The following is a 22,275-nucleotide window of genomic DNA, read 5'->3' on the forward strand; positions in this document are numbered from 1 at the left end:
ACTTTTTCTTCTCCCCCACCCCCCCTTCTTACACCAGGTAAACTGCAAGCTACCTCGGGTTGGTGCAGGAATGGACAAGTTTTTGAGGCATCTTGTGGCTCTCGTCTAACCTGGATCTCTGCTCCCTGAGCACCATTCGTGACCTCAGCTCTCTTTCATTCCGTTAGATCTTTAGCGCGGTCGCTCTCCTCCACGCCCTTTCCTTTTCAGAGCGTTCCCACCGTTCATTTCCCGCAAGATGGACATCAAAAACCTACTTTCCCCGGACTCAAACTCTCAATCTGGGAAGCCGGCACCCGCCCCTGGTGGCACGAACACTGCACCTCCCTCCACTGCAAGCCCATCTCCCCGCAAGGCGATTCATCGAGCGCGCACTGGTACCGCTCGAAAGAGCAAACCCTCTTCTCCCCTTGCGCAGCAGATTTATGCACCCGCTGGCCGGCCAGAGCCGTCATCTGCAACGGCGACATCGACGGGCATGGACACTCTCGCTGATCTCGCGGCAATGCAACATCACCAACCCCAACGCCCAAATGCTACAAACGTCCTCCGCGGCCCTGAATCATACGAACACCAACTCTCTCCTTCCACCATTAATCCTCACGTCAACCCAATCAACCACAACACGCCTACCCCTCGCACCTCTTTCGATATTGCTATGTCGGAAGGTCCCAGGGAAAGTGCGCGTAGAAATTATGTGGATACCTCGCTGGACCCAGAGTCGCAGCGGCTGGCGACCGAATTGTTCAATCAAATCCAAGAGAACTCTCACACATACGACGCTCATGTCAGGTTCATCGGCTTGCTACATGCTGGCTTCGTGAATCATGTCTATCCGCCCAACAATCCAGATATCCATGGGGATCCCCGACGCTACGACCTTCTCAAAGACATGCGCACGGCCAGGGAAGAGATGGACAAGCTTTTTGCGATGGGTGAAGACTTGTGGGCGGAGTGGATTCAAGATGAGAGCATGCTGGCTCATTCGGCGGCCGAGCGCGAGGCTGTCATGATCCTCTGCCAGCGATCTGTCAACGAAGAGTTCGGTAGCACAAAACTTTGGCATATCTATGGTGAATGGATGCTCTATTTGTATACATCTGCCAATGGAGAAGGGGGCGGAGCTGGCCAGTGGACTGAGGAAGACCGGCAGAAGTTCACATGGCAGTCTGTGCTGGAGGTATGGCGAGAAGCTGCAGAGTCGACTCGCTGGAGGATCAACAACAGTCACCTGGTGTGGGACCGATACTTGAATCTCCTAACACAGGATGTTGCTCGGGCCCCCTCGCAGGAGAAGATTGAACACCTTAAGGGACTTTTCGACTCGCGACTGCAGACCCCTCACGCAACATGGGATCAGACATTCCAATCCTTCTCTTCATTTATCTCGACCTACTATGAGTCCAAGTATGAAGGGATAATGGCCGCTACTGTCGATCAGTCTGCCAAGGCGAAGAACTTGTACGCCTCGAGGGAAGATTTTGAGCGTCGCCTGAGTGAAGCTGAGGCGTCGGGCGACAGAACCCTGGAATATCCGATCTATGCAGAATACATCGACTGGGAAGTGAATCGGCCTCGCCAAGGGCGGCGAGCAGAGTTTCATATTGAGCTCGCCAATGCCATTTTCCAGCGCGCGGTTCTGAGGTTCCCCACTGATGTGACTCTTTGGGAGGATCACGTCATGTTCCTTCTCGACGAGTCAATGCACCAACACCCGTCGAAGCATAACGCGCCCCACAAGAGCACCCCGACAGCAACGATTTCTACTCTCGATCGTGGAACTCGTCACTGCCCTTGGTCAGGAAACCTCTGGTCGCAGTACCTTCTGAGCTCAGAGAGAGAAGGCCGGTCCTTTGCTACCATCTCCGATCTCAAACACCGTGCTACCCGAACGGGGCTCCTTGATGCCGGTGGAATGGAAGAGGTCCTCAAGGTTCATACTACGTGGTGTAGCTACCTCCGTCGTCGAGCCTTCCTCTCTGACGCAACGGATGAAGATTTAGATGTGGCCGAAGTTGGCATTCGCTCAGCTATTGAAAGTGTTCAAGAACTGGGAGAAAAGAAATACGGTCGTTCCTATCAAGGCGATCCCCTGTTTCGCCTGGAACGCATCTACATTCGCTATCTGAGCGAGAGCGGCAGTTGGGATAGTGCGAGGGAGACTTTCAAGGGCCTTGTGAAGCGCCTTGGACATAGCTATGAGTTCTGGATCACATATTACAACTGGGAGCTCATCTCCTGGAGCAAGTTCGTCCAAGTCGAAGCTACTGTGGACGCTGCCAGACGGACCCCGAACCCTAGCTACGCGACCGCCGTTCTCAAGGAGGCTATCCGACGAACAGACCTTGATTGGCCTGAGAAGGTTGTTCAAGTGTACCTCTCTCATTGTGAAGACTACGAGGACTCGGATGAGCTGCAAATTGCTGTGATTGAGACGCGGAAGGCCATGAGGGCTGTCACTTCTCGAAGAGAGCGAGAAGCTGCTGCCGCCGCTGCACAGCAGCAACAGCAACAGCAACAGCAGATGGAGGCAGCTATCGAGGCCGCCTCGTCATCTGAGAAACGAAAACGCGACGATGAGCATGACTTGAATGGCGAACCTACACACAAAAGAATGCGCAGTGAAGACATTTCTCACAGTGCAAGCACCGAACCCGATGCTCCAAGCCGCGACCGGGAACATTCCACAGTGATTGTCAAGAATATCGCTAAGGGAACACCCGAAATTAAAATCCGCCAATTCTTCCGCGAGGTAGGCTGATTCCATGAACCGCACGACTGAACCCCATAACTGACTCCCTATACACAGGTCGGGACGATCAATGGCGTCAAGATGATTCCAGGCCAGAACACTGACTCGGAGTCTGCCATTGTCGAATTCGAGACGAGGGAAGATGCCGAGTCAGCCCTGACTCGCGATCAAAAGCGCCTGGGCGAAAACATAGTGGATGTCCAGCCGTACGCCCAAACGACACTCTGGGTGACAAATTTCCCTGCAGCTGCAGATGACGAGTATATCCGCAGTCTCTTTGGAAAGGTAAGCCTGCGTCAGTTTCGTGTCTCTGCTTGGGCTGTCGCTAACAAGCTATATAGTATGGGCGCATCATCGATATTCGCTGGCCCTCGCTTAAATTCCAAGTCAGTCGTCGTTTCTGCTACGTCCAGTTCGATTCCTCCAGTGCAGCTCACCAGGCAACTGAGTTGAATGGTACTGATACTGAGGAAGGACACAAGCTCATAGCAAAAATATCCGACCCAGAGAAGAAGCAGGAGCGTGGCGGCGCTCTGGCGGAAGGTCGTGAAATCTTTTGCAAGAACCTGGACTGGAAAGTAAAAGAGGAAGATGTTTCTAACGCTTTCTCAAAATTTGGCACCGTTGAGCATGTTGTCATCCCAAAAATGGCGGATGGCCGCAGCAAGGGAATTTGCTTTGTGACTTTCTCTAGCAAGGAAGAAGCAACAGCAGCTTTGGCTATGGATGATGAATTTTTGAAGTCTCGCCGCTTGCATGTAGAGCCCAGTACCAAAACTGGAGCGAAGCGCATGACTCACCATGTCATTTCCCGAGTTAAAACCTCGGCCTCGCCCGTCCCGGAAGTGAATGGCGAGGATTCGGAGGCTGTGGAGACGACGGGTGAACGCTGGGAACGTACAATTGCCTTGTTGAACGTCCCAGACACTGTCAACGAAGCCCGTATTCGTACCCTGGTGGAACCATGGGGTCGCCTCGTCCAGATCTCTCTTCGCCCAGATCACCAAGGGGCTTTGGTCGAGTACGTCGATGTCCACGATGCTGGCAAAGCTGCCATGGCGCTTGACGGGAAGGAAATCGTCGCTGGGCGCCAGCTGAAGATAGGGGGTATCCAGGATTTGAAAGCAATGCGGCCCGAGTACAAGAGTGACCGGGTGACTTCCGTCAAGAAAGAAAAGCCAGCTCTTCCCCTCGCCGCGCCCATCAAACGACCCCAACAACCAGGTGCCCGAGGCGCTGCTGGCCATGGAGGCCGTCGCGGTGGACTAGGCGTGAAACGTACGACAGGCCCCTCGGTCCCCAAAGCTTCTGAGGGCGATAAGATGGATACTAGCGGTGATGGAGATTCCTCTGCACCCAAAAAGAGCAATGATGATTTCCGTTCGCTGTTGCAGAGACCCTCGGAACAGTGACGCACGATGCAGTAGCAATGACAGTACGTGGCGCAAGTGCCTTTTTTTATTCCCGCGGCTTTCCCCTTTGATGTTTTCCTTTGCACGGGTGGACGGCGTCCTCAATGTACATTACGTATCTTTGCTTGGTGGCTTTCTTTAGTTTAATGACAATGGTTTTCCGAGGGTGTATTACCCCAATTAATTTCGTTCATCAACAGAAGTTATAGTCAATAAGTGTACTGGGTAAATTGTAGGGTGGTAGGATTGAACCGTCTATACAATGTACAGATACAAGATAGTTGCAAAGATACTGCCACTCTAAACAGTAGTACTATTAGCGGGGATGTTGACTCTGAAGCGCATCAAGCATGTTCAAGTTCGGCACCTGACTACTAGTAGAGAGAAATCAATAGTCCGTTCCAAAGAATAACACCAGGTTTAATAAAATTTCACCAGCAAAATTGACCTTTAAATGCTTTCGAGGTCTGGTGGATATCGGATGAATTCAGATTAGGTACTACTTGATTCATCCGATAGCCACCGGAGAAAGAAACCAGCACCAGACTTCGAAAACATTTCAAGGTCAATTTTTTGGGTGAAATTTTGTGAAACCTGGTGGATATCGGATGGACCAAGTAGTACCTAATCTGAATTCATCCGATATCCACCAGACCTCGAAAGCATTTAGAGATCCATATTCATGGTGAAATTTGTGAGACCTGGTGTATGTCGGATGAATCAAGTAGTATTTAATCTTAATTCATCCGATGTTGCAGGGACGCTAGGCTTGGCACCATCGAACCAATAGTATTCGACGAAACGACCATTGACGATAGCGCCGCTATACGCTGCCGTAGATGGGTTTGGTCAGCATCATAAACTTGCCCAGGGGTTCTCCCTTCATGTACACTGTACAATCCCGACGAGCGGTATGGTATAGTACTGGAAGTGTAGGTTTACTGTACAGCGGTCAGTGGGCAGTTCCTGACGACAACATACGGGCGGCCGTGCCGCTATCGGCTGCCGTGGGACGTCGCGAACGGAGCGGCTACGCAATGAGGCATCATCTTTCCCCTCATCTCTCTCCCTTCGTTCCTTCGAACCATCATGGACTTCCACCTGGTACCTCGCGGTACTGACCGCAACTATACCGGGTTTCTTACTAAAACCATCGTCTACGTCGGATCTCTGATCCTGTTCCTGGCTTGTAAGTTGCGGACGCGTTGATCTAGGCGACAAGCGCAGTTCGTGCTCATATTCCTTTTGAATAGCTTTCGCGTTGACGCTATCGTCTATCATCATCCCCAAATGGGTCAGCTACCACAGTGAAAAGGTAAGTACAGTCGGATATCTTCGTATCCTCTACATGGTACCACCTGGCCAATCGCCCCACTGCGTGAGATCTATACCGCGGACTCTTGTCAAGCTGACTGAAAGCTTCTCAGCCCCCACATCACTACTCCTACGGACTCAATCGTCGCTGCTCTTCCCTGACCGATACCTGCGAAAGTTTCCCGCAACGTGAAGACTGCCATGGCGAGAACCGATATTTCTGCTCCATGTGGCGCTCTGTCGGATTCCTTATGTCATTTACCGTCGTGCTTCAAGGCATAAGCATCGTGGCATATCTGATAATCCTGGCGGGCGGCAAGCGCCTCCGCGAAAATGGATGGCGGATCCTCAGTATTCTCATCGTCTTGTCCGCGATCGTCCAGGCGACGAGTATGTCTATTGTGGTATGTCAACGGCTCCCGAGTCTCGTTTCTATAGTATCTGGGGTGAACTAAGAGTATTGCGCTGACCTGGTGCTGTACTCCGTTGTAGGCCTACTTATTCGATAACGAAGACCGCTTCTTTGTTGGCTGGCAGCTGGACGAGTCGTGGATCTTCTGCACCGTCAGCTGGTGCATCGGCCTTGTCTGTGCGGGCGCAATCGCTATTGCGGCTCATACTTTGCCATCGGAAGGCGGCTATGAGCTCATCCCAGACCACGATGAAAGCTGAGATAATTAGTGATAATGCTTGTTTTCTCTTGACTGCTGATTTGATGTCCTAGCTCCCGTGTCTGCACAGGCGGCGACTCATTTGCAAGGATTATGCGGCGGACCAGCACGGATATATAAGAGACCTATGTTACATCAAACGCTGTATTTCCCTCTTTTATCTGCCAGGGGTTGGCCCAGTGATTCGGTACTAGTATTGTTGGGGATGTATTTTGCATTTATAATATTCTCTTCAGCGCTCTCCCTGATGATCATATATGAATAAGATGGACGAGCGTATGACTCGGTATGGCATCATACATCATTCATGCCATTCCCTGAAATGGAATCCAAAATCAGATACCTAGTGCATACTATTTTCGCCTGAATCGGATCACTCTGGAGATGATGGCCGTGGTTTAAAGAGGGTAGGATTGGTACCGTCATCAACCATCGCTTACATTGCACGAGTATTCCGCCTAAAAAAAAAAGGGCCACAACGTATGATTTGCAGCGACCTACCATACAATCTCCTTCCCATTTAGACCTTCCACACTTGGGATTTGGCTGCGCAGCGCATGGCCATAGTCACCCGCATTCGGTGTCCGCAGCAAAGTATGAATATGGAACTTCTTAGGCTCCTCATTATTCAAGAACACCCCAGAGTGATGGTCAAACTCAATGAGAATGACCGGACTTTGAATACGGAAATAGAACGGATCCTCATCCGCATACCCTCCAATCCAACTGAAATAAGTCTCAGTTTCCCAGCCGCGCACCTGCTCCAGCTTCAACTCCCGCGACCGCGCCGGTAGATACAGCAGGTACTGCTCCACGACTCCATACAAAAGCGTTTTCTGCGCCTCATTGAAAGTCGACGCTAGTACACCCTCGTACGGAACCTCCCTGTTATCCCGGTATGCCCCGCATAGGTGGCGCTGGTCATCCTTATTCCAGCGCCCCGGCGGCATAGCCGGATCCTTCATCTGCGCGAAGACCCGCGCCTTGGACTGCAGCTCCGCCGACAGCGACTGCATGAGCTCGAGCCCCAGCGTCTCCTCCACTTGCAGGATGCGGGTTCCAGACCACGGCCCGGAATCGATTTCGTTTGGCTCAGCGCCCGTGAACCACGGCGACGCGATGATCTGGCCCTGATACAGGAAGACGTTCAGGCACAGATGGTGGCCGTAGAACGACCAGCCCCAGGGTCGGGTGGTGGAGGGCGTGCCGAAGAGAACGAAGTTATACGAGTACTGGTTCATCACCCGGGGCGACTTGACCAGTTCGCCGAGGAAGTGGTTTATGCGCATTGCGCTGAGGGCTTTGTCGTAGCCTTCTGGGGAGAGGGTGGCTTTGAGGATGTTTAGCACGGCGTCCCGGGTGGTGTCGTTGAGTTCGTCGAGACGCACGCCCTTGTGGCTTAGGAGGAATTCGGGGTTGGACCAGGTGCGCCATTGAGGCGAGTCGATGTGGTAGGTTATGGCTTCTTTTTGGGTGTCGTCTAGGAGACGTAGTAACACCTGCGTTGTGTCTACAATGTGTTGAATTGGGACTTGTTCGTCTTGTATGGGGAAGAGATCGTGGCGGATACGGCCTAGAAGGGCTATTAGAAAAAGGGCGTCTTCGGGGTGTTGCCCATTGCAGCCCTAGTTTGGGGGGGGGGTTTCTATCCACAATGCGGCGGATACCGCAGTCCCATACCGTCCGTAGTAATGCCCTTGAAGGGCTCCTTCAACAGCTCGAGCCAATGCATGTACAGCGCGTGCAGCCACGGCGGCTGCTTCCCCGTTTTGAAAGCATGTGCATACTCATGTGCATCTTGCGTACACATAATCTGGAATCGAGGAATGTTCAGATCGGGCAAGTACTGACGATACTCGCCCGGCTTCCCGAGCGCGGACTGGGAGGTCGGCATTATGGGGATGCGCAGAATGGAAGCTCCAGCGCAGGGATCGGAGGTGAATGGAGGGTTGCTTCATGGAAAACCCGTGCGGAGAGGGAGAGACGTTATTATACTTCAGCATTCGGATTAGCCCCACCAAGTTCGCGCTGCGGCGCCTTCTCCACGTGGGGAATGTGGGTGAGACTCTACCCGTTTCCGTCTGATGGTGGCAATAGCGTATTTTCGTTCTTATCTGGGATTGGCGGGAAATTATCTATGAGAAGAGCCGTATGCCTATACGCGATTTAAATGGTTCAATATCGGGCGCATCGCCTGGGCAAGTCTACGTGGATCGTGCCATCTGCGGAGGATTTGCAGAGAGGCGGGAAAGTGGGGACAGAAAGTGGGAGATCCGTTAAGACCCTTCATAGAAAGTAACGTGGATAGTGTTTATCAGAGGGACTATCGAGAACGCGAAAGCGGCCGGTCTGCAAGGTACCATATCCTCCTTCCACTTATAAATAGTCTGGTGGATCGACGATACGGCTGTGAACTGCCGTCTGACGATGTCCACAGCTATGTATCTAATATGGAGAAAAAGGTCGAAGAGTTGCACTCGAAGCTTCGTTGAGCCGAGGCACGCTTAACTGCGTCTCAACTTCTACCAAAGGGGCCAGTTCCATATTCTCAGGTACTTGCGATTCTGAGGAATACGCCAAATTCCGTGCCTTAGACCAGTGCTATTCCGGGAGAAACCAAAGTGGCCCCAGACCGGCAAGACGAATCGGCAGACAGCGCTGATGACGAAATGCATGAAATGAATCACCATACTAATGCGGCTGAATTCCGCGGCAGCACGTCCTCCGCTGCTGTAATTGGTTATCTCCAAAAGACAAGGTACCAAAGACAAGACACCAAAGACCACATGAGGACCAACGGGCCCGACCAGGGGGTTTTTCTGTAATATCTATCTACCTTGCATAACGAGTTTCTCGCCGGAGACTACTGGACCAGCCTATTGAAGGTCGCTTGAACAGAACAACTACTATTTTGAGCAAGCGCATGAATTCATGAATGGCTACTTCGAAAATGTCCCATTTCATCCATCCTTTTATCGATAGAGAAGACACTCTACTCCGCTTTAATGATCTGTGGTTTAACAGGGGACAAACCCCTACCTCAAGCTTTATGGCATTGTATCTTAGCGTTCTTTCCTCTGGATCATTAGTCCGTGTGTGAGCTCTGCCAGACCGAGATGGTTCCGAGTATGCTATTATCCCATGGATGACCGACTCCGCTCAAATGATCCGTCGGTTCTCTATTCGAATCTACCCCTCCCGCATAAGTCTCCCAGAGAAGCTACAATTAGCTCTTCGAATCAAAATGGAGATGGATCGATGGCTTGCCGGGCTTCCAGAAAGAATTAGACCAAATATCGGTGTGCGTGGGTCTCCGCGAAGTGCCCCCAAAGAGACCCGAAATGGGCGAGGAGGCAACGGCTCGTCCTGGGAATCCCTATGCCCATCACGGTTACTCCCTGCTACCCTTCAGCGCGCTAACGGATTGCAGCGCGCAGGCTCCTACAACGAGAAGATGCTCCTGCTCCGGCCGTTGTTGAGCCACTTTACTCGGACGTTTCGGCAGCCCCCCTAGCGAGCTAGATGAAAAGATGAGCAAGGGTCAGGGTGCAGCCCAGAAGACGATAGAAGTGATCCATGATATCTACCGGGTGCATGAACTCTTCAGATGCTGATATGGCGTCGCCGAGCCTGTACGGAATACATGTCCTCCTGCTAGTAGTCCAAAGGTGGTACAACACTACGTGCGTAATGTTCGCTACCTCGACGCTTCTCCTTCCCATGTTCAAGCTGGGGATGTGCGCGGAGGCGATGCCGCTATTTCGCTGGGTCGAAATGGGCGTCGAGATTCTGGAAGCTATGGATGAGTCGGTGGTTGCCCGGAGGTCGGTGGACATCATCAAGCAGTACTTGGAAGACTTCAGAGTATCTCGAGCACAGCAACCACCGCCGGTCCTCGGCGAAGGAATTGAACTGCCCGTCCCCGTGGATGGGCACGGGAATGGGCAACCCGGATTAGAAATGCCCCGAATGGGCCTATGGGTTTGGCTTCCTTGACTATTCCTTCAAAGGGAGGGCCCGAGTGTTTGATGATATCGGAGAGCACCCAATATTGGACAGCTAGACTTCTTTCGAATGGAATTAGCGACCGTGTACAGTGAGTCGTTGCCAAGTGCTGCTTGTTATACCGCTAGTGGAGCTATCGGTCTTATCACCACGCCAGTGGTATACATGGACATTCGTCGAATCCTCGTGAGTCTCCTACCTATTCCGTCTTGGAATCAATTGAATGAGTCACTCGATGGTCAGGTGAAGGTTCTTGTGAGGCCGTGATCTTCCATATGCAAGGTGCGGTTTTCGTGGAAACGGCGGATGCTTAACTGCGTTATGTCCGCGCCTCGGAGTTTCGGAATCATCCTTCCCCCCGCAATCACATTCAATCACATCAATGGGTTGTTGTGGGACTACTGACGAGTCTCTTGCCAAAGCCAGCTTAGCTGCAGGGTAGACCCGAAAAAGGTTCTCTCCGATAAGTTCAAATCGATGGCATGATCTTATGATCGATTGATCGACATGGCTGTTAGTGATCGCATCCAGCCCCACCAGCCGATATAAAGAGGGGGGGGGGCCCTTTCAATCGCTCACCCTCGGCTTCTTCATCTTGCTCAATCTATACGCTCGAACGCATAACAGCATAGTACCGTGAGACTGTGGAATCCGACTGAAGCTTATCTCATCCGCCATGCCTTTGACTCTTCATCACATGGGTCTTTCCCAGTCCGAGCGGATCATCTGGCTCGCTGAAGAACTCGGAATCGATTACAAGTTCGTCAAGCACAATCGCGACCCAGTTTTCGCCCCTCAGTCAATCAAAGACCTGCACCCCTCCGGTTCGGCCCCGGTCATGGTGGATGACCCTTCGCCGGTGACCAATTCCAAGGTGGTGATTGCCGAGTCAGGGGCCATCGTCGACTACATCATTGCGGTGTATGGCGGAGGCCGCCTCGCCCTTACCCCGAAAGACGGAGCCGAGTACCCGCATTACATCGAGTGGTTCCACGTCGCAAATGGGTCATTGATGCCTGCCGTTGGCCGAATGATGATTACTCGCTCCACAGGCGCGGACCCTGACTCCCCATTAGTGAAACGCATGGTCGATAAATGGAACAGCGGTCTGGAGACCCTGGACGCGCGCTTGGCAGAGACTGGGGCATACCTTGCTGGCAAGGAACTCACCGCGGCTGATATCATGAACTTCTTTGCTTTGACCACGATGCGTGGCTTTTTCCCCGTGGAGTTTGATACGGAGAAACACAAGAACATTCTTGCTTATCTTCAGCGGGTCGGCGAGCGACCGGCTTACCAGAAGGCCATGAAACTCTGTGAGGGCGATGACTTTGTGCCCCTTCTACAGGCCAAGGCTACACAGTTTGACTTGATGAAGAACATTTCCCCGAAGTAACTGGAATGGCCATCTGGGGATTCGTCCTATGTATTTTTACTTGTAGCGTCAATTCCACTCCTACATAAATAAATGAAAGACATGAATTTGTGAAGATAAAACACCGTGAAGAACGGCACTGTAAAACACCTGGTGGAGTCTTCATTCATGGGGTGGAGTCTTCATTCATGGCCACGAGGACAGACGCGGCTTTTGTTGAGGCCTGGGGGAAAACGGCTTCTGGTTAGCCTGGACGGCCTCCTGGACCTCCTGCACCGCATCGTATCCGTATATCCATGGCCTGTGCCTCGGGGCAGGTCCTAAAGAATGGTTAGTGTGGCTCGAAGTCAAATTGGAGACTTTTCATACCGGAAAACGATATTCCGGGCTTTCTGTCGATCCCCGTCATGCACAAGGAAATCATTTCGCTATTCCGTCACTTGGATTAGCGGGAATGGGCAAGTATGTGGACGGAGGATCATAATGCATACCTGCGCAAAAGTCTCACGAACAATAGCTTCGCCTCTTGAACTTCCTTAGACCCTCTTGGAGTACCGGAGCACCGTAAGCTTCGTAGGCTCCGCCGCAGCCAGAGCGATGGCGGATGATCCCAGTACTGCAAGAGTCGGAACGTGTTCGGAGTGATCCGGCGACTGGCTTCTACCTCGGCCAGCTCTTTTTGCTCGACCACTTGCACCGAGTGGTTAGAGAAAGCAGCTAAGATTGCTGCCGCTATTCCGCCGCTATTCCGCCGAGCCCAGCTTCGAGGGGTTACGCCCACATGGGCTTCTTTAGAGACCTGGAGATAGGTGATCCGCCTTTGATTCAGGAGCGCACGCACGTCACCTGCCATGGTGGGCAGTTTCTGGATCCAAGCTCCCACCGATCGCAAGCTGGATTATTTCAAGTCTCCCATCGTGTTGACGGTCAATAGTAGGAGAGCTCTAGCGGGGGCAATCCCGCCATGGCCTATTGCGCATGCTCGGAATTGCCGAGCCGGACCTTCCAGACAGAAAGTGCCATGTTCGATGTTGCTCTTTGGGGATCCTGTACGATGAGGGTCAACTGGCGTTCGCAATTTAGCTTGCACTCGCAGATGCTGCAGGGACTTGAGGTATCAAGGCCTTGTAGACCAATCTTGCAGGAACGGTTTATGAAGACCCAGAGTCTGGTGGTGTCACGAGACGTGGAATCGCAGTAGCGGTTATCTTACTATGGGAGACATCGTCAACAGTGGCCCACATACTATGATGATTGCGTACATGAAGCAAGTTCCTATGTGAAACATATGATCCCCGTCCCAGCTGTGCAAGATGTGCGACAAGAACTTGGAGGGTCCCCAAGGGTCGCTCTGCCCGGGTTCCTCCAAGAGCCTTCTTGGAAACGGTTTCGAGAATTAGTCGCGTCAATGCCATGTGCGACAAGTCCAGCAACGACGTGGGTCAAACCTTACCAGCAACAGAGAGGGCCCTGTAGGTCTATGCGGCTATCCTTAGCCTGGGTGAACATGTCACACCATCCGTCGCTTGTATTACGTGGTTCGTGATGCCCGTCGATCGAGATAAGTGCAACAACAACATGGGCAGTACCGTATTGGCACTGATCTCAACGAGTATAGACTTGGTAGTAGTGATCTAATACATCACGCACGCTTGGGTCACTACCCTTTAGACCAAGATATCAGGTACTAGAAAACCTGGCATGCTTAAGTAAAGTTTATTCATATTTCGCTAAGTTATCGAAAAGAGGAAGCAATTGGAATATCATCCAAGGGAAAGAATATCATGCTTGCTGCTGCGCCCATAGTAGAATTGCAACGCCATGGGGTTTATGGCCCCTCGCTTGTAAAACCCACGTGGTTATTGGCAGTTTGAAGGAACCTTCAATTGTTCGTCAAAGAAATATACCATTTGAATGGCACTTTTTATCCCAATGCTCACACCTTCTCATTCAGATTATCCGAATCATCGCTCTATATGAGTAGCCTATTCAGAACACCTAATGTCCAAACACCAGTGAAAAGCTCAGGACGATGACAGACAGAGGAAAGTCGAAAGCTCAAGCAGAACCCGCTGCCCATGCCCTAACACCTGTAGCTCCCTATCCAAGATAGTCCCAGAAGAAAAAGAAAATGTACATTCTGTGAAGGATGAAAGTCGGAAGCCAAGAACAAGCATAACATCAACGGAAAGAACTTCAAGTGGAAAATTCCAACGGCCTAGAGACTGCGAGGGGTATTAGATTCCACTCGCCCGCAGCTCGCATCGCCATTATTCCCTAGTATTCTCCAACTCGAGGCCCGGTCCGTCCGCGGCTCTAGATGTGACGGAAAGGACGTAGAGGAGCTGCGACTTAATGAACCCGGGGACGAGGGCGCCGATGAGCCTGGCGTGGTATTCGCTGTAGCCGATGACGTCCCTATCGAGCGAGCCACGGTGGCAGTCCCGGCAGGATTACAGTGTGGGCAAACAAAGATATTGAAGCCACGCCCGCTGCAAGTTCCACAGATCGCGCCTCTATCGGCAAAGTTTAGCTCTAGCTAGCACACAATAAGAAAACTTTTGGGGAGCGATATACGATCCCAAGTGTGCATACCTGGGCGCGTTTCCTGCGCAGTGAGGGCATGTCACGACCGTTCGGCCACCGATGCAGGAGATGTGACTTGGATCCAAGCTGTACACAGAAGCATCTGAAGTACCCATTATGTTTTGGAGATTGTATCCCACCTGAAATGGGGAGTAAGCCAGCGAAAGCACACTCGAAATCTTGATTAGGTCCTGAGTGCGGGCACTTTCTAGTTCAATGGAGTCTCAAATGAGCGACGGCCGTCAAGGACTTGTGAAAGGCTTCGGTGCTCGTGTGCCTCTTATTACCCTCACACCCAACCAAGCGAGCAAGGAATAGATACAGAAGCCAAGGAAAGCGATGTCTTCTCAAATCGGACAAGGGTAAAATGCTGCCCAGGCCAAAGTATAATGAGACCCGGAAATGGAGGCAGCCCGGGAGGATCGACTCTTATACGCGCGAGGATCTCTGGTGGCACACGACATGCGAAGGTCGAATGTTACATTGGCGAAGCGACCTCGAGAATGGCAGGAATATCGAGGTAGAGCCTGGCGTCTGACTGATCAGCAGGGTCCCTGTTTTCAAAACGATGCCGTTGCTAGGACAGGCATTTATTGAAAAGCTTGACTCGGCGTCGACGGTAGCAAAAAAAAAAAGGCATAAGTCCTGATGAAGATTCACCAATGAAAGGCCTGAGTGTATATCATGCATAGATGGAGAACGGCGCATTCACCGTCTCGGGTTTAGCTCCTCCCTTCGCTGGCAAGGGTGTGCCGAAGACAAGTAAACCTCATGCCTGACAACTAAACTTGAATTTCTGTATCTAGTAGCACAGGTTCAGGGTTGCTGAAACGGACTCAAGTTTGCGCCCTTGGCAGGAAGATGTACTTATGTCCTGCGTAGATTGTTCTTACGGGGAATCGACCATACTATATAGGGATAGCCATGGTCTTTCTTCTGGGCTTGAATTATGTCTTATTTATATCCTTTGAAATATTTTTTTTTCTTTTGTTTCTTTTGTTTTTTAACAGTTCAATCGGGCCCACCGAGCCATAGACTAGCACTCCATTGAACGTCATCAGCCTAGAACGGGGCCTTGGTGTGGCGGTTCGACCAGAGGCTGTTCCAACCAGGAGAAAGACAATACAGGGATTCTGCAACGAGGATAAGGAGCAAATCACAAATCATAGTCAGATCCAGAGTTGGGCATGGTGCAACCCATTTTGGCCCCCGTGTTCCCTACTAGTACACGGAAAATATTCCCCAGCCTCATGGCAGCCACCACGGCTCTGTACCACCAGAGCTAGACAGGGCCAAGAAAATAATATATACATATCTGTAAATATCAATAGATATGCATCTTTGATGCACAATGACTTGGCAAAGATGATCGTGCTTGAATGCAGAACCATCGCAGTCAGCTTCGTTGTCGAGGGATCTTTGAAGTGGGGAATTCCACCCACGGATGGCTGCATAAACCCATGCAAAGATGATCTCATTTCCGAAGTCTCACGCACCACGGAATTCGGAATTCTCTTTGGCGAAGGGTGGTCTCCATAGTATGTCAGCTTAGGAGAGAGTGGCTCCACGGCCCCTCTTTCTAAGCCAAGTGAAGGGGGATCTAATTATAGACCCCGTCGGTCCTGCATCCGGACGGACTGATAGCTGGGTATAATGGCGATAGCAAATCAAGCGTAAGAGTAAGATCGTCATCACCGTCAACCGAGCCCGTTTCAAGGACGCCTCTCTTCGAAAAGGGTATATTCTCCGGCGCACCCTCGACGCTCGGAGCCAGTCAGCTCCCGGCAGCGTGCCTGATCCTGTCGGACGGTTGAACGCATCGTCCAAGCGAGATCGCATGGGAGGGTTTTCTACCAATGAGGACTGCATGGGGGAAGCCGAACTGCCATATGCATTAACCGCAAACCACCAGGCTGGTTCGGCCGGACAAAATCCTCGTTGGGTCTGCAGCTACCCATCTTTCATCACGCGCTAGGGTTGGGATTTCAGGATAGACGGGGATTCCATGAGCTGGCGCTGGGTAGCATGCGCTAAGGTGGATCTAAAGGAGCCGGGGGTTAGACCCCTGCAAGAGATGAAAGGGAAAAGGTCTCCAGCACAGGAACTGGTTCCTACGGACCCCGAGGGAGTTCGGTATTCATGGAATTTTTCTGCTTCACACAATGCAGTGAGACCACGAGCTGGGAAGCAGGGGGTTGAATCGATGTTGAAGGATTCCAGGTCAGCTGACATCGAAGCCCAGGTAAGAAAGCATGGGATTTTTTTTTTTCAATTGATGCCGCCCGATTGACGAAGTGGCCTGGATCCTCCCGCCAGCGCCGTCTTTTAATTTCGAAATGCGCGCGGTGATTCGGCCATTGGGGGACGTGGCATGGTACGTTCTGGTTTAGTTGGTCCTAATGAGAATGGTAAATGAACGAATCATCGTGTGTCCTATGCCGCCTGGACTCTCATATCGGGCTTGAGCGCGCAATCAACACGCAAGATGTATGGACAACATATGTATACCAGGGGGGTAGGCCGTCGCATACCTACGTTTTTTCCAGGAAAAAGTGGAGCAAAGGATTCGACTGGTGTCTCTACATGACCCAGAGGAAGACAAAGAAGGGGGAGGGTTAAGAGAGTAAGAGGTAATGCCAGCGCCAGCGTCAGGTTGATACCAGGGTCTGCGCCCTCTGCACATGGGTTATTAGTACCAAGGGCTTTCGATCACGCCCGTTCAAAGGTCAGGTGTCCAACACTCCGGCCTAGCAATCTGATAGAGATCACGCGTCCCCTTTCCTGAAGGGTATCCCGGACTTGACGGAAATGATCACCGCGTACTATAGGAAGGAGGCGAGGGCTGCTCGGCGCGTGGGAGAAAGAGAACAGAAAGCGGAAAGGTAATCATAGAATTATTGCATAGAAGCTACTGACGAAACAATGTCTAAATGGGAGCTACTTCTCCAGCTTCTTAGAAGACGATAGGGTTTGCATTCTCCGTTTAAGAGTTGCGGGTTATGGGGCCTTGGAAAACAACGAAAGGAAATCCCGTAGCGAATAGGCCAGACTCATAGCAAAGAAATATCACAAAAAAGCCAAAGGGTTGAAAGCCACCGAATAAGCACTTGGGGAATTGTTGCAGGGGTAAAAAAAGAGAAATCTGAAACTGGGGGTTCGGGAATTCACACCGCGAAATACTCTGTCGGTAGAGCGGAGAGCAGAACAAGCGTTCCAAGACCACCTAGCAAGGCACTAACAACAGCTGTTGCAGAATATGTAGCCAATGCTGTGGAGGATGCGGCGGACTTGACACGCTTGACCGGTCGTTGAACGTTGTCTTCCAGTTGAGTAGCCACTGTGTCAATGGTTGGCCCAACTGCCTCCATATCCGTCACTTTTCGCTTCAGAGAAGTTGGCTCCGGCTGGGGCGAAGGCTGAGAAATTTCCACAACCGGAGAAACGGGACATGCATCGTTCTCAGCACAGACTGGCAATTCCGTCGCTGTTGCCGTCTTGTTCAGGGGAGATGCCAGCTGAGAGCCATCCTTGGGGTCAACTACACCGGGATAGTCCATGACAGGCGTAATGGGAGACTTGCGTGACGCGGCGTTGGAGGAAATGCGATTCGCACTTGCCGAATCCATAGCCTCATTGAGAGCGTTCAGTAAGGCCCTACGTGCATCCGTCCCCGGGAAGGCCTTGGGGACGACGGAATCGGAGGTGCAATCGGCAATATTGCCCGACTTGTCAATAGAGAGGGATCGATGTAGTCATTTTCGCTATCCTCCTCGACCGAGGGGCTGCACTCATCGGAATGGGCGTTCGAATCTTCAGACTCCGAGTAATCCTCGTCATTGTCGTCATCTTCGCTATCGTATTCAAGGTGATAAATGCTTTGGTACTTGTCTCGCGGGAACTCCTGCACCTCTGACTCATCCTCAAGTTCAGCATCGATCTCGGAATCCTCTCCCGAGCCTGAGCAAGAGGATGCATGCGAAGCATCCGAAGTAAGATCCATGACTTTGGCTTGTTCATTACCCTCCATATCACTCGAGGAGCCGGTGAGATCGATAGGGTTCAAAATATCTTGCATCGTGATTTTATCGCCGGTCACCTCGCTGGGATTTGGGAGCGTAGTGTTCGGGCGTTCGTAAGGCCATTCCTCCGGGAAGGTGGGACATTCACCGCGAGCCATAAGAAGATCATACTCTCCATTCTCACTATCTGTGTCTTCAACAGGGGCATTTGCTGATAGCGTCTCGGTCACATGGAGGGGAGCTTCCAGTTCCGGTTTCGAAAGGGAGGGGACCTTGGGGTGTCGCGCATCCTTGTCTCCATTGAAGGAGTCTCTGAACATCGTATAAGTAAACGGCATCGAGGTGAGTGCGGGACGTGCATACTGGGAACGATAGCTGATCTTGGATCGCATAGTCAGAGCAGGAAAGGTGACTGATGATAATGAGCCTGTAAATCAAGAGAATCAATACAACTACGACGTCATTAACATACCATCATTGCGCTCAACATCAATTCCAAAGCGAATGATATCCTCGTTCAGGATAACAGCCCGCTGATGACTAGTCAGCTTCACATTGTTGAGCCAAGTTCCATGAGTAGAGCCAAGATCCTTGATCTGAACCGTCTTTTCATCAAAATGTCAGCCTAGAGGCTATGCTATATGGGGAGAGGGCGAGTTCACCTGGTTGACAGGATTGAAGCTGAGCTCTGCGTGATCTCGGGACATCACGCGTGATTCAAACCAGCCATTATCGTGAGCTGGAATGCGTTCGTGCGGGCCACGCTTCGAGGCACGTCCGATCGAGAGAATATTGTTGTTGGAGGAAGAAAACGTGAAGTGACGTGGCTGGGAATGGTCTTTGGGGAAAAGGGACAGTGTCACTACCAAAAAGCGAAGTCGTTTAGTAGGTGGATATCACAAGGGGGACTATGCTAGGCCCAGATAATCTCCAAACACACTTACCCGGATCAGACATCTCGTTTGATGCGGTAGAATCACCGGGGCAGTTGATGGGGACACTCATTTGGCAGGATCTGGTGTTTGGATATGATATCAGTCCATCTGACTTGGAAAGGCAGAAGATGGGCGCTTGCAAGAAAGCAGGTGATAAGAGTGGATCGGGTGCCTGGAGGAGGCGGCTTACCGGGTCAGTCCGGGAAACGTGCCTGAGCAACGCTGACGGTAGTCAGTGGTAAAGGCTCAGTGAAGTAAGAGCTGCAACCCGGGTCAGAGAGGAGGGACGAGGGTGGGAAGAGAAAAGAGATGGAGGTGCCAGGAGAGAGGGGTAGATGATGAATCAGGGTCAAGGCCAGGCCTCGTTTCGGGTGTTGGGGGCCCAGGCGAGGAACCTTGGAACTCACTTGCGCAGAACCAGACAACCTGCACACCGAACGAAACAGCTGCGTCTAGCGGAGTCTCTCTAGCGAAGCCTTGAGCCTTGAAAAGAGAGAGGAAGGTTTGTTTGCCCGTCAGGCAGATAAGGCGATGATGTTATAGTCGAAGTGGGGCAGTGCAGCTTATCGCTTTGATGGGGAAAGTCAAGTGGAGCGAAGATCGACGGGAAGGAACCACTTCCTGTGTACTCTGGACTCTACATTGTCTTAGCGTTTAATGGATTTGACTTCTCATCTTCGCTCTATCAGCAACATTCACATTCACCGCTATGGTACACATATTATTGTCCACGTCGCAAGCCTCATCCATCTCCGACGCTCCCAAGTCACCCGCTCCACAAACCTCCCGCGGCCCAATCAGAATCAATAAGTGGTAGAGGAAATATGTCAGAGGGGATACTAAATACAAACAGAGAAAAAACAATCCAGAGCACTCTCCCAGAGACCTGATGGTGCCGACGATCGGAATGCGGGCAGGAAGCAGAACCACCGGGCTTTAAGGGGTAAAGAGGGAAGATTGTAGGGGAAATGTAACAGGGAGGGTGTAAAAGAAATTGACCACTGGCAGGCTTTTACATGGCAGGGCCAGCAGCACCCATGGCTCCCATGGCGTTCAGGCGGGCAGCCAATTGCGGGTATTTCTCCTGGACCTCAAGCTGGGTGCGGGTAGCCTCTGCATAGGATATGGCGTTGACGATCTCAGCCTCGGTACGGGCAAGCTCGGCAGCACGCTCAAAGTACTTCAGGGCCTGTGAGACCTTGCCCTGTTGCAGGAGCAGCTGTGCCATGGTGCCAACGGCAATATCACATTCGGGGTCAACTAAGAGAGGGAGAGAAAAGCGGTTAGAATACGTCCAAGGTCAGGAAGCGCGGCTTAAGACAGAGAACATACTGATAAGTGCCTTCTGGCATAAATTCTCCGCCTCAGTGAAGTCTTGCTTCCACTGGAAGAGGGCAAGAGCCTTGTTGATCAAGGGCAGAACGTTAATGCCCATGGGCTTGCTCTGCTTCTCCATCTCGACGGCCTTGTCGAACTTTTCGATGGCCTCACCGTAGTTCTGTTGGTCCAGAAGGAGCTCTCCGTAGTAGTTGTAAACATCGGGAACATCTTCAAAGTTCTTAACCGACCGACGGAAAGTGGCCATGGCGGAAGCGACAGATCCCATCTTGTATTGGGTCACGCCGAGCTGGATGTGGGAGAAGATGAACGAGCGGTCGAGGTCGATGGATTTCTGGTAATCCTTGGCGGCCTCGGCGAATTCGCCCAAGATGAAGTGGAGCTGGGCGCGGTGGTAGTAAATATCGGGGTCGTCTTTGTTGCTGTTAATGGCAAGTTCGAAGTCATCGGCAGCAGCATCCTTGTTTCCTGTTGGCTTGTTAGTGATGCGATCCTTTGTATCTTCTGCCCGAATGGACACTCACCAAGCTCAAGGTGCAAGCTAGCACGCTTGATGTAGCTCTGGGCAAGGGTCGGCTGAAGCTCCACACTCTTGTTCAAATCTTCCAATGCACCAATAGCGTTGCCGCCGAGGTACGTGAATGTAGCTCGCATGTTAAGAGCAAGGGCCTCAAATTCGCCGAGATCACCGGCCTCAAGAGCCTTTTCAAAGCAGGAAGCAGCCTCCTCGTAGCCCTCGCCAGTCTTCAGGGCCATCGCCATCAGACCCTTGCGCAGGAGAGCCTTACCAGAGTCCTCGCCCAGCTCAGCAGTCTCCTCAAGGCCCTCGGGAAGAGGGCGAGGACGGAAGCTCTGGAGGTAGTTGGAGACGAAGGTAGCACTGGGAAGCTTCTTGCTACGAGCCTCCAAGATAGCCTTGCTCTTAGCCTCGGCGACCTTCTTCAGTAAACGCTCTAGGGCGTTACGGCTGACCTCATTGGAGAAGGAATCGATGATGCAGCTCGCAGTGAAGTCGAGAAGCGCCTCGCTGAACTTGCCGAGCTGCTCATAAGCGAGCGCACGGCGGTTCAATGCCTTCACGTATTCGCTGTCCATAGCAAGAGCAGCACTTGTATCCTCAACCACCTTCTCCCAGTTGTTCTGCACATTGTAGCAGGCGGCTCGATTCGAGTAGAAAACGGGGTCGGGCTTGCAGATGATGGCCTTGCCGTACAATTCAATGGCCCGAGGATAATCCTTCGCGCCATATGCCTTGTTACCAGCAGCCTTCAACTTGGCGGCGTAATCCTTGCGAGTCTGCCATAAAAGTCAATCGAGGTTTCATAGGGATCGCAACGCGAATCGATCAATCGTGTTGTGACATTACCTCTTCTGAGAGCTCACCAACAGTGGCCTCGTCGACTTCGGGAAGCTCCTCAGCGGGCTCTTCGGCCTTCTTAGCAGGCTCTGTAGATGAAGAGTCAGTCGCGGTCAAACTCAGGCTATGACGCAATGTGCTCGTTCACTAACCATCTTGGACGGAGGCCGACTTGGCTTTCTTTTCTTCCTCGGCAGCCTTCTTCTCTTTTCGTCGCTGGGTCTTGCTCTTCTTGTGTGCGGGAGGAGTGGGCTTGCTGGAGTCGGAGAGGTAATAGACAACACCAGCACTAGTGACGACGACAGCGACACCAGCAATGGTGTAAACCAGGGCCTTGTTCTCCGAAACCCATTTTGAAACGCGATCCCAAATTGATGAAGATTGCGAAGCAGGCAGCTTGGCAGTGTCCAGCACCACGTTCTGGGTGGGCGTGGGTAATGGCGACTCGCTTGACATACTGCGAAGGAACCGGGCGCTGATGCTATTGCAGTCCTGGTTCTGGTGTCATAAA

The 22,275-nt window shown here is 51.9% G+C and overlaps 10 protein-coding genes across 10 annotated transcripts; 6 read left to right on the forward strand and 4 right to left on the reverse strand.

The window, feature by feature from the left end:
* Positions 1-238: 238 nt before the first annotated feature.
* On the forward strand, positions 239-4,164 carry N7468_004735 (U6 snRNP complex subunit PRP24; the record flags this gene model as incomplete). Its single annotated transcript, XM_058474032.1, has 3 exons — positions 239-2,752; positions 2,810-3,037; positions 3,094-4,164. 3 exons carry the CDS (start codon positions 239-241, stop codon positions 4,162-4,164), a joined length of 3,813 nt encoding a protein of 1,270 aa, XP_058333035.1.
* A 1,089-nt stretch (positions 4,165-5,253) lies between these two features.
* N7468_004736 (uncharacterized protein) lies at positions 5,254-6,150 on the forward strand (the record flags this gene model as incomplete). The annotated part of the gene is made up of 4 exons (XM_058474033.1): positions 5,254-5,353; positions 5,418-5,479; positions 5,592-5,882; positions 5,971-6,150. The coding sequence occupies 4 exons, from the start codon at positions 5,254-5,256 to the stop codon at positions 6,148-6,150; spliced, it is 633 nt and encodes a 210-aa protein (XP_058333036.1).
* Positions 6,151-6,646: 496 nt separating this feature from the next.
* N7468_004737 (DUF3500 domain-containing protein) lies at positions 6,647-8,043 on the reverse strand (the record flags this gene model as incomplete). Its single annotated transcript, XM_058474034.1, has 2 exons — positions 6,647-7,722; positions 7,830-8,043. The coding sequence occupies 2 exons, from the start codon at positions 8,041-8,043 to the stop codon at positions 6,647-6,649; spliced, it is 1,290 nt and encodes a 429-aa protein (XP_058333037.1).
* A 276-nt stretch (positions 8,044-8,319) lies between these two features.
* On the forward strand, positions 8,320-9,084 carry N7468_004738 (uncharacterized protein; the record flags this gene model as incomplete). Its single annotated transcript, XM_058474035.1, has 4 exons — positions 8,320-8,413; positions 8,442-8,619; positions 8,749-8,962; positions 9,025-9,084. The coding sequence occupies 4 exons, from the start codon at positions 8,320-8,322 to the stop codon at positions 9,082-9,084; spliced, it is 546 nt and encodes a 181-aa protein (XP_058333038.1).
* Positions 9,085-9,294: 210 nt separating this feature from the next.
* On the forward strand, positions 9,295-9,663 carry N7468_004739 (uncharacterized protein; the record flags this gene model as incomplete). The annotated part of the gene is made up of 1 exon (XM_058474036.1): positions 9,295-9,663. One exon carries the CDS (start codon positions 9,295-9,297, stop codon positions 9,661-9,663), a length of 369 nt encoding a protein of 122 aa, XP_058333039.1.
* A 176-nt stretch (positions 9,664-9,839) lies between these two features.
* Positions 9,840-10,145, forward strand: N7468_004740 (uncharacterized protein; the record flags this gene model as incomplete). Its single annotated transcript, XM_058474037.1, has 1 exon — positions 9,840-10,145. One exon carries the CDS (start codon positions 9,840-9,842, stop codon positions 10,143-10,145), a length of 306 nt encoding a protein of 101 aa, XP_058333040.1.
* A 685-nt stretch (positions 10,146-10,830) lies between these two features.
* Positions 10,831-11,550, forward strand: N7468_004741 (glutathione S-transferase family protein; the record flags this gene model as incomplete). The annotated part of the gene is made up of 1 exon (XM_058474038.1): positions 10,831-11,550. One exon carries the CDS (start codon positions 10,831-10,833, stop codon positions 11,548-11,550), a length of 720 nt encoding a protein of 239 aa, XP_058333041.1.
* A 457-nt stretch (positions 11,551-12,007) lies between these two features.
* Positions 12,008-12,382, reverse strand: N7468_004742 (putative monooxygenase; the record flags this gene model as incomplete). The annotated part of the gene is made up of 1 exon (XM_058474039.1): positions 12,008-12,382. One exon carries the CDS (start codon positions 12,380-12,382, stop codon positions 12,008-12,010), a length of 375 nt encoding a protein of 124 aa, XP_058333042.1.
* Positions 12,383-17,279: 4,897 nt separating this feature from the next.
* N7468_004743 (FHA domain protein) lies at positions 17,280-19,139 on the reverse strand (the record flags this gene model as incomplete). Its single annotated transcript, XM_058474040.1, has 5 exons — positions 17,280-17,840; positions 17,891-18,546; positions 18,607-18,739; positions 18,797-18,996; positions 19,079-19,139. 5 exons carry the CDS (start codon positions 19,137-19,139, stop codon positions 17,280-17,282), a joined length of 1,611 nt encoding a protein of 536 aa, XP_058333043.1.
* A 942-nt stretch (positions 19,140-20,081) lies between these two features.
* tom70 (putative mitochondrial outer membrane translocase receptor (TOM70)) lies at positions 20,082-22,220 on the reverse strand (the record flags this gene model as incomplete). Its single annotated transcript, XM_058474041.1, has 5 exons — positions 20,082-20,329; positions 20,402-20,875; positions 20,932-21,703; positions 21,774-21,853; positions 21,917-22,220. The coding sequence occupies 5 exons, from the start codon at positions 22,218-22,220 to the stop codon at positions 20,082-20,084; spliced, it is 1,878 nt and encodes a 625-aa protein (XP_058333044.1).
* Between the last annotated feature and the right edge of the window lie 55 nt (positions 22,221-22,275).

Source organism: Penicillium chermesinum (genome assembly GCF_028974085.1).
Source record: "Penicillium chermesinum strain IBT 19713 chromosome Unknown utg000003l:1.0-5111272.0:1.0-5115320.0, whole genome shotgun sequence".
NCBI lineage: Eukaryota > Fungi > Ascomycota > Eurotiomycetes > Eurotiales > Aspergillaceae > Penicillium > Penicillium chermesinum.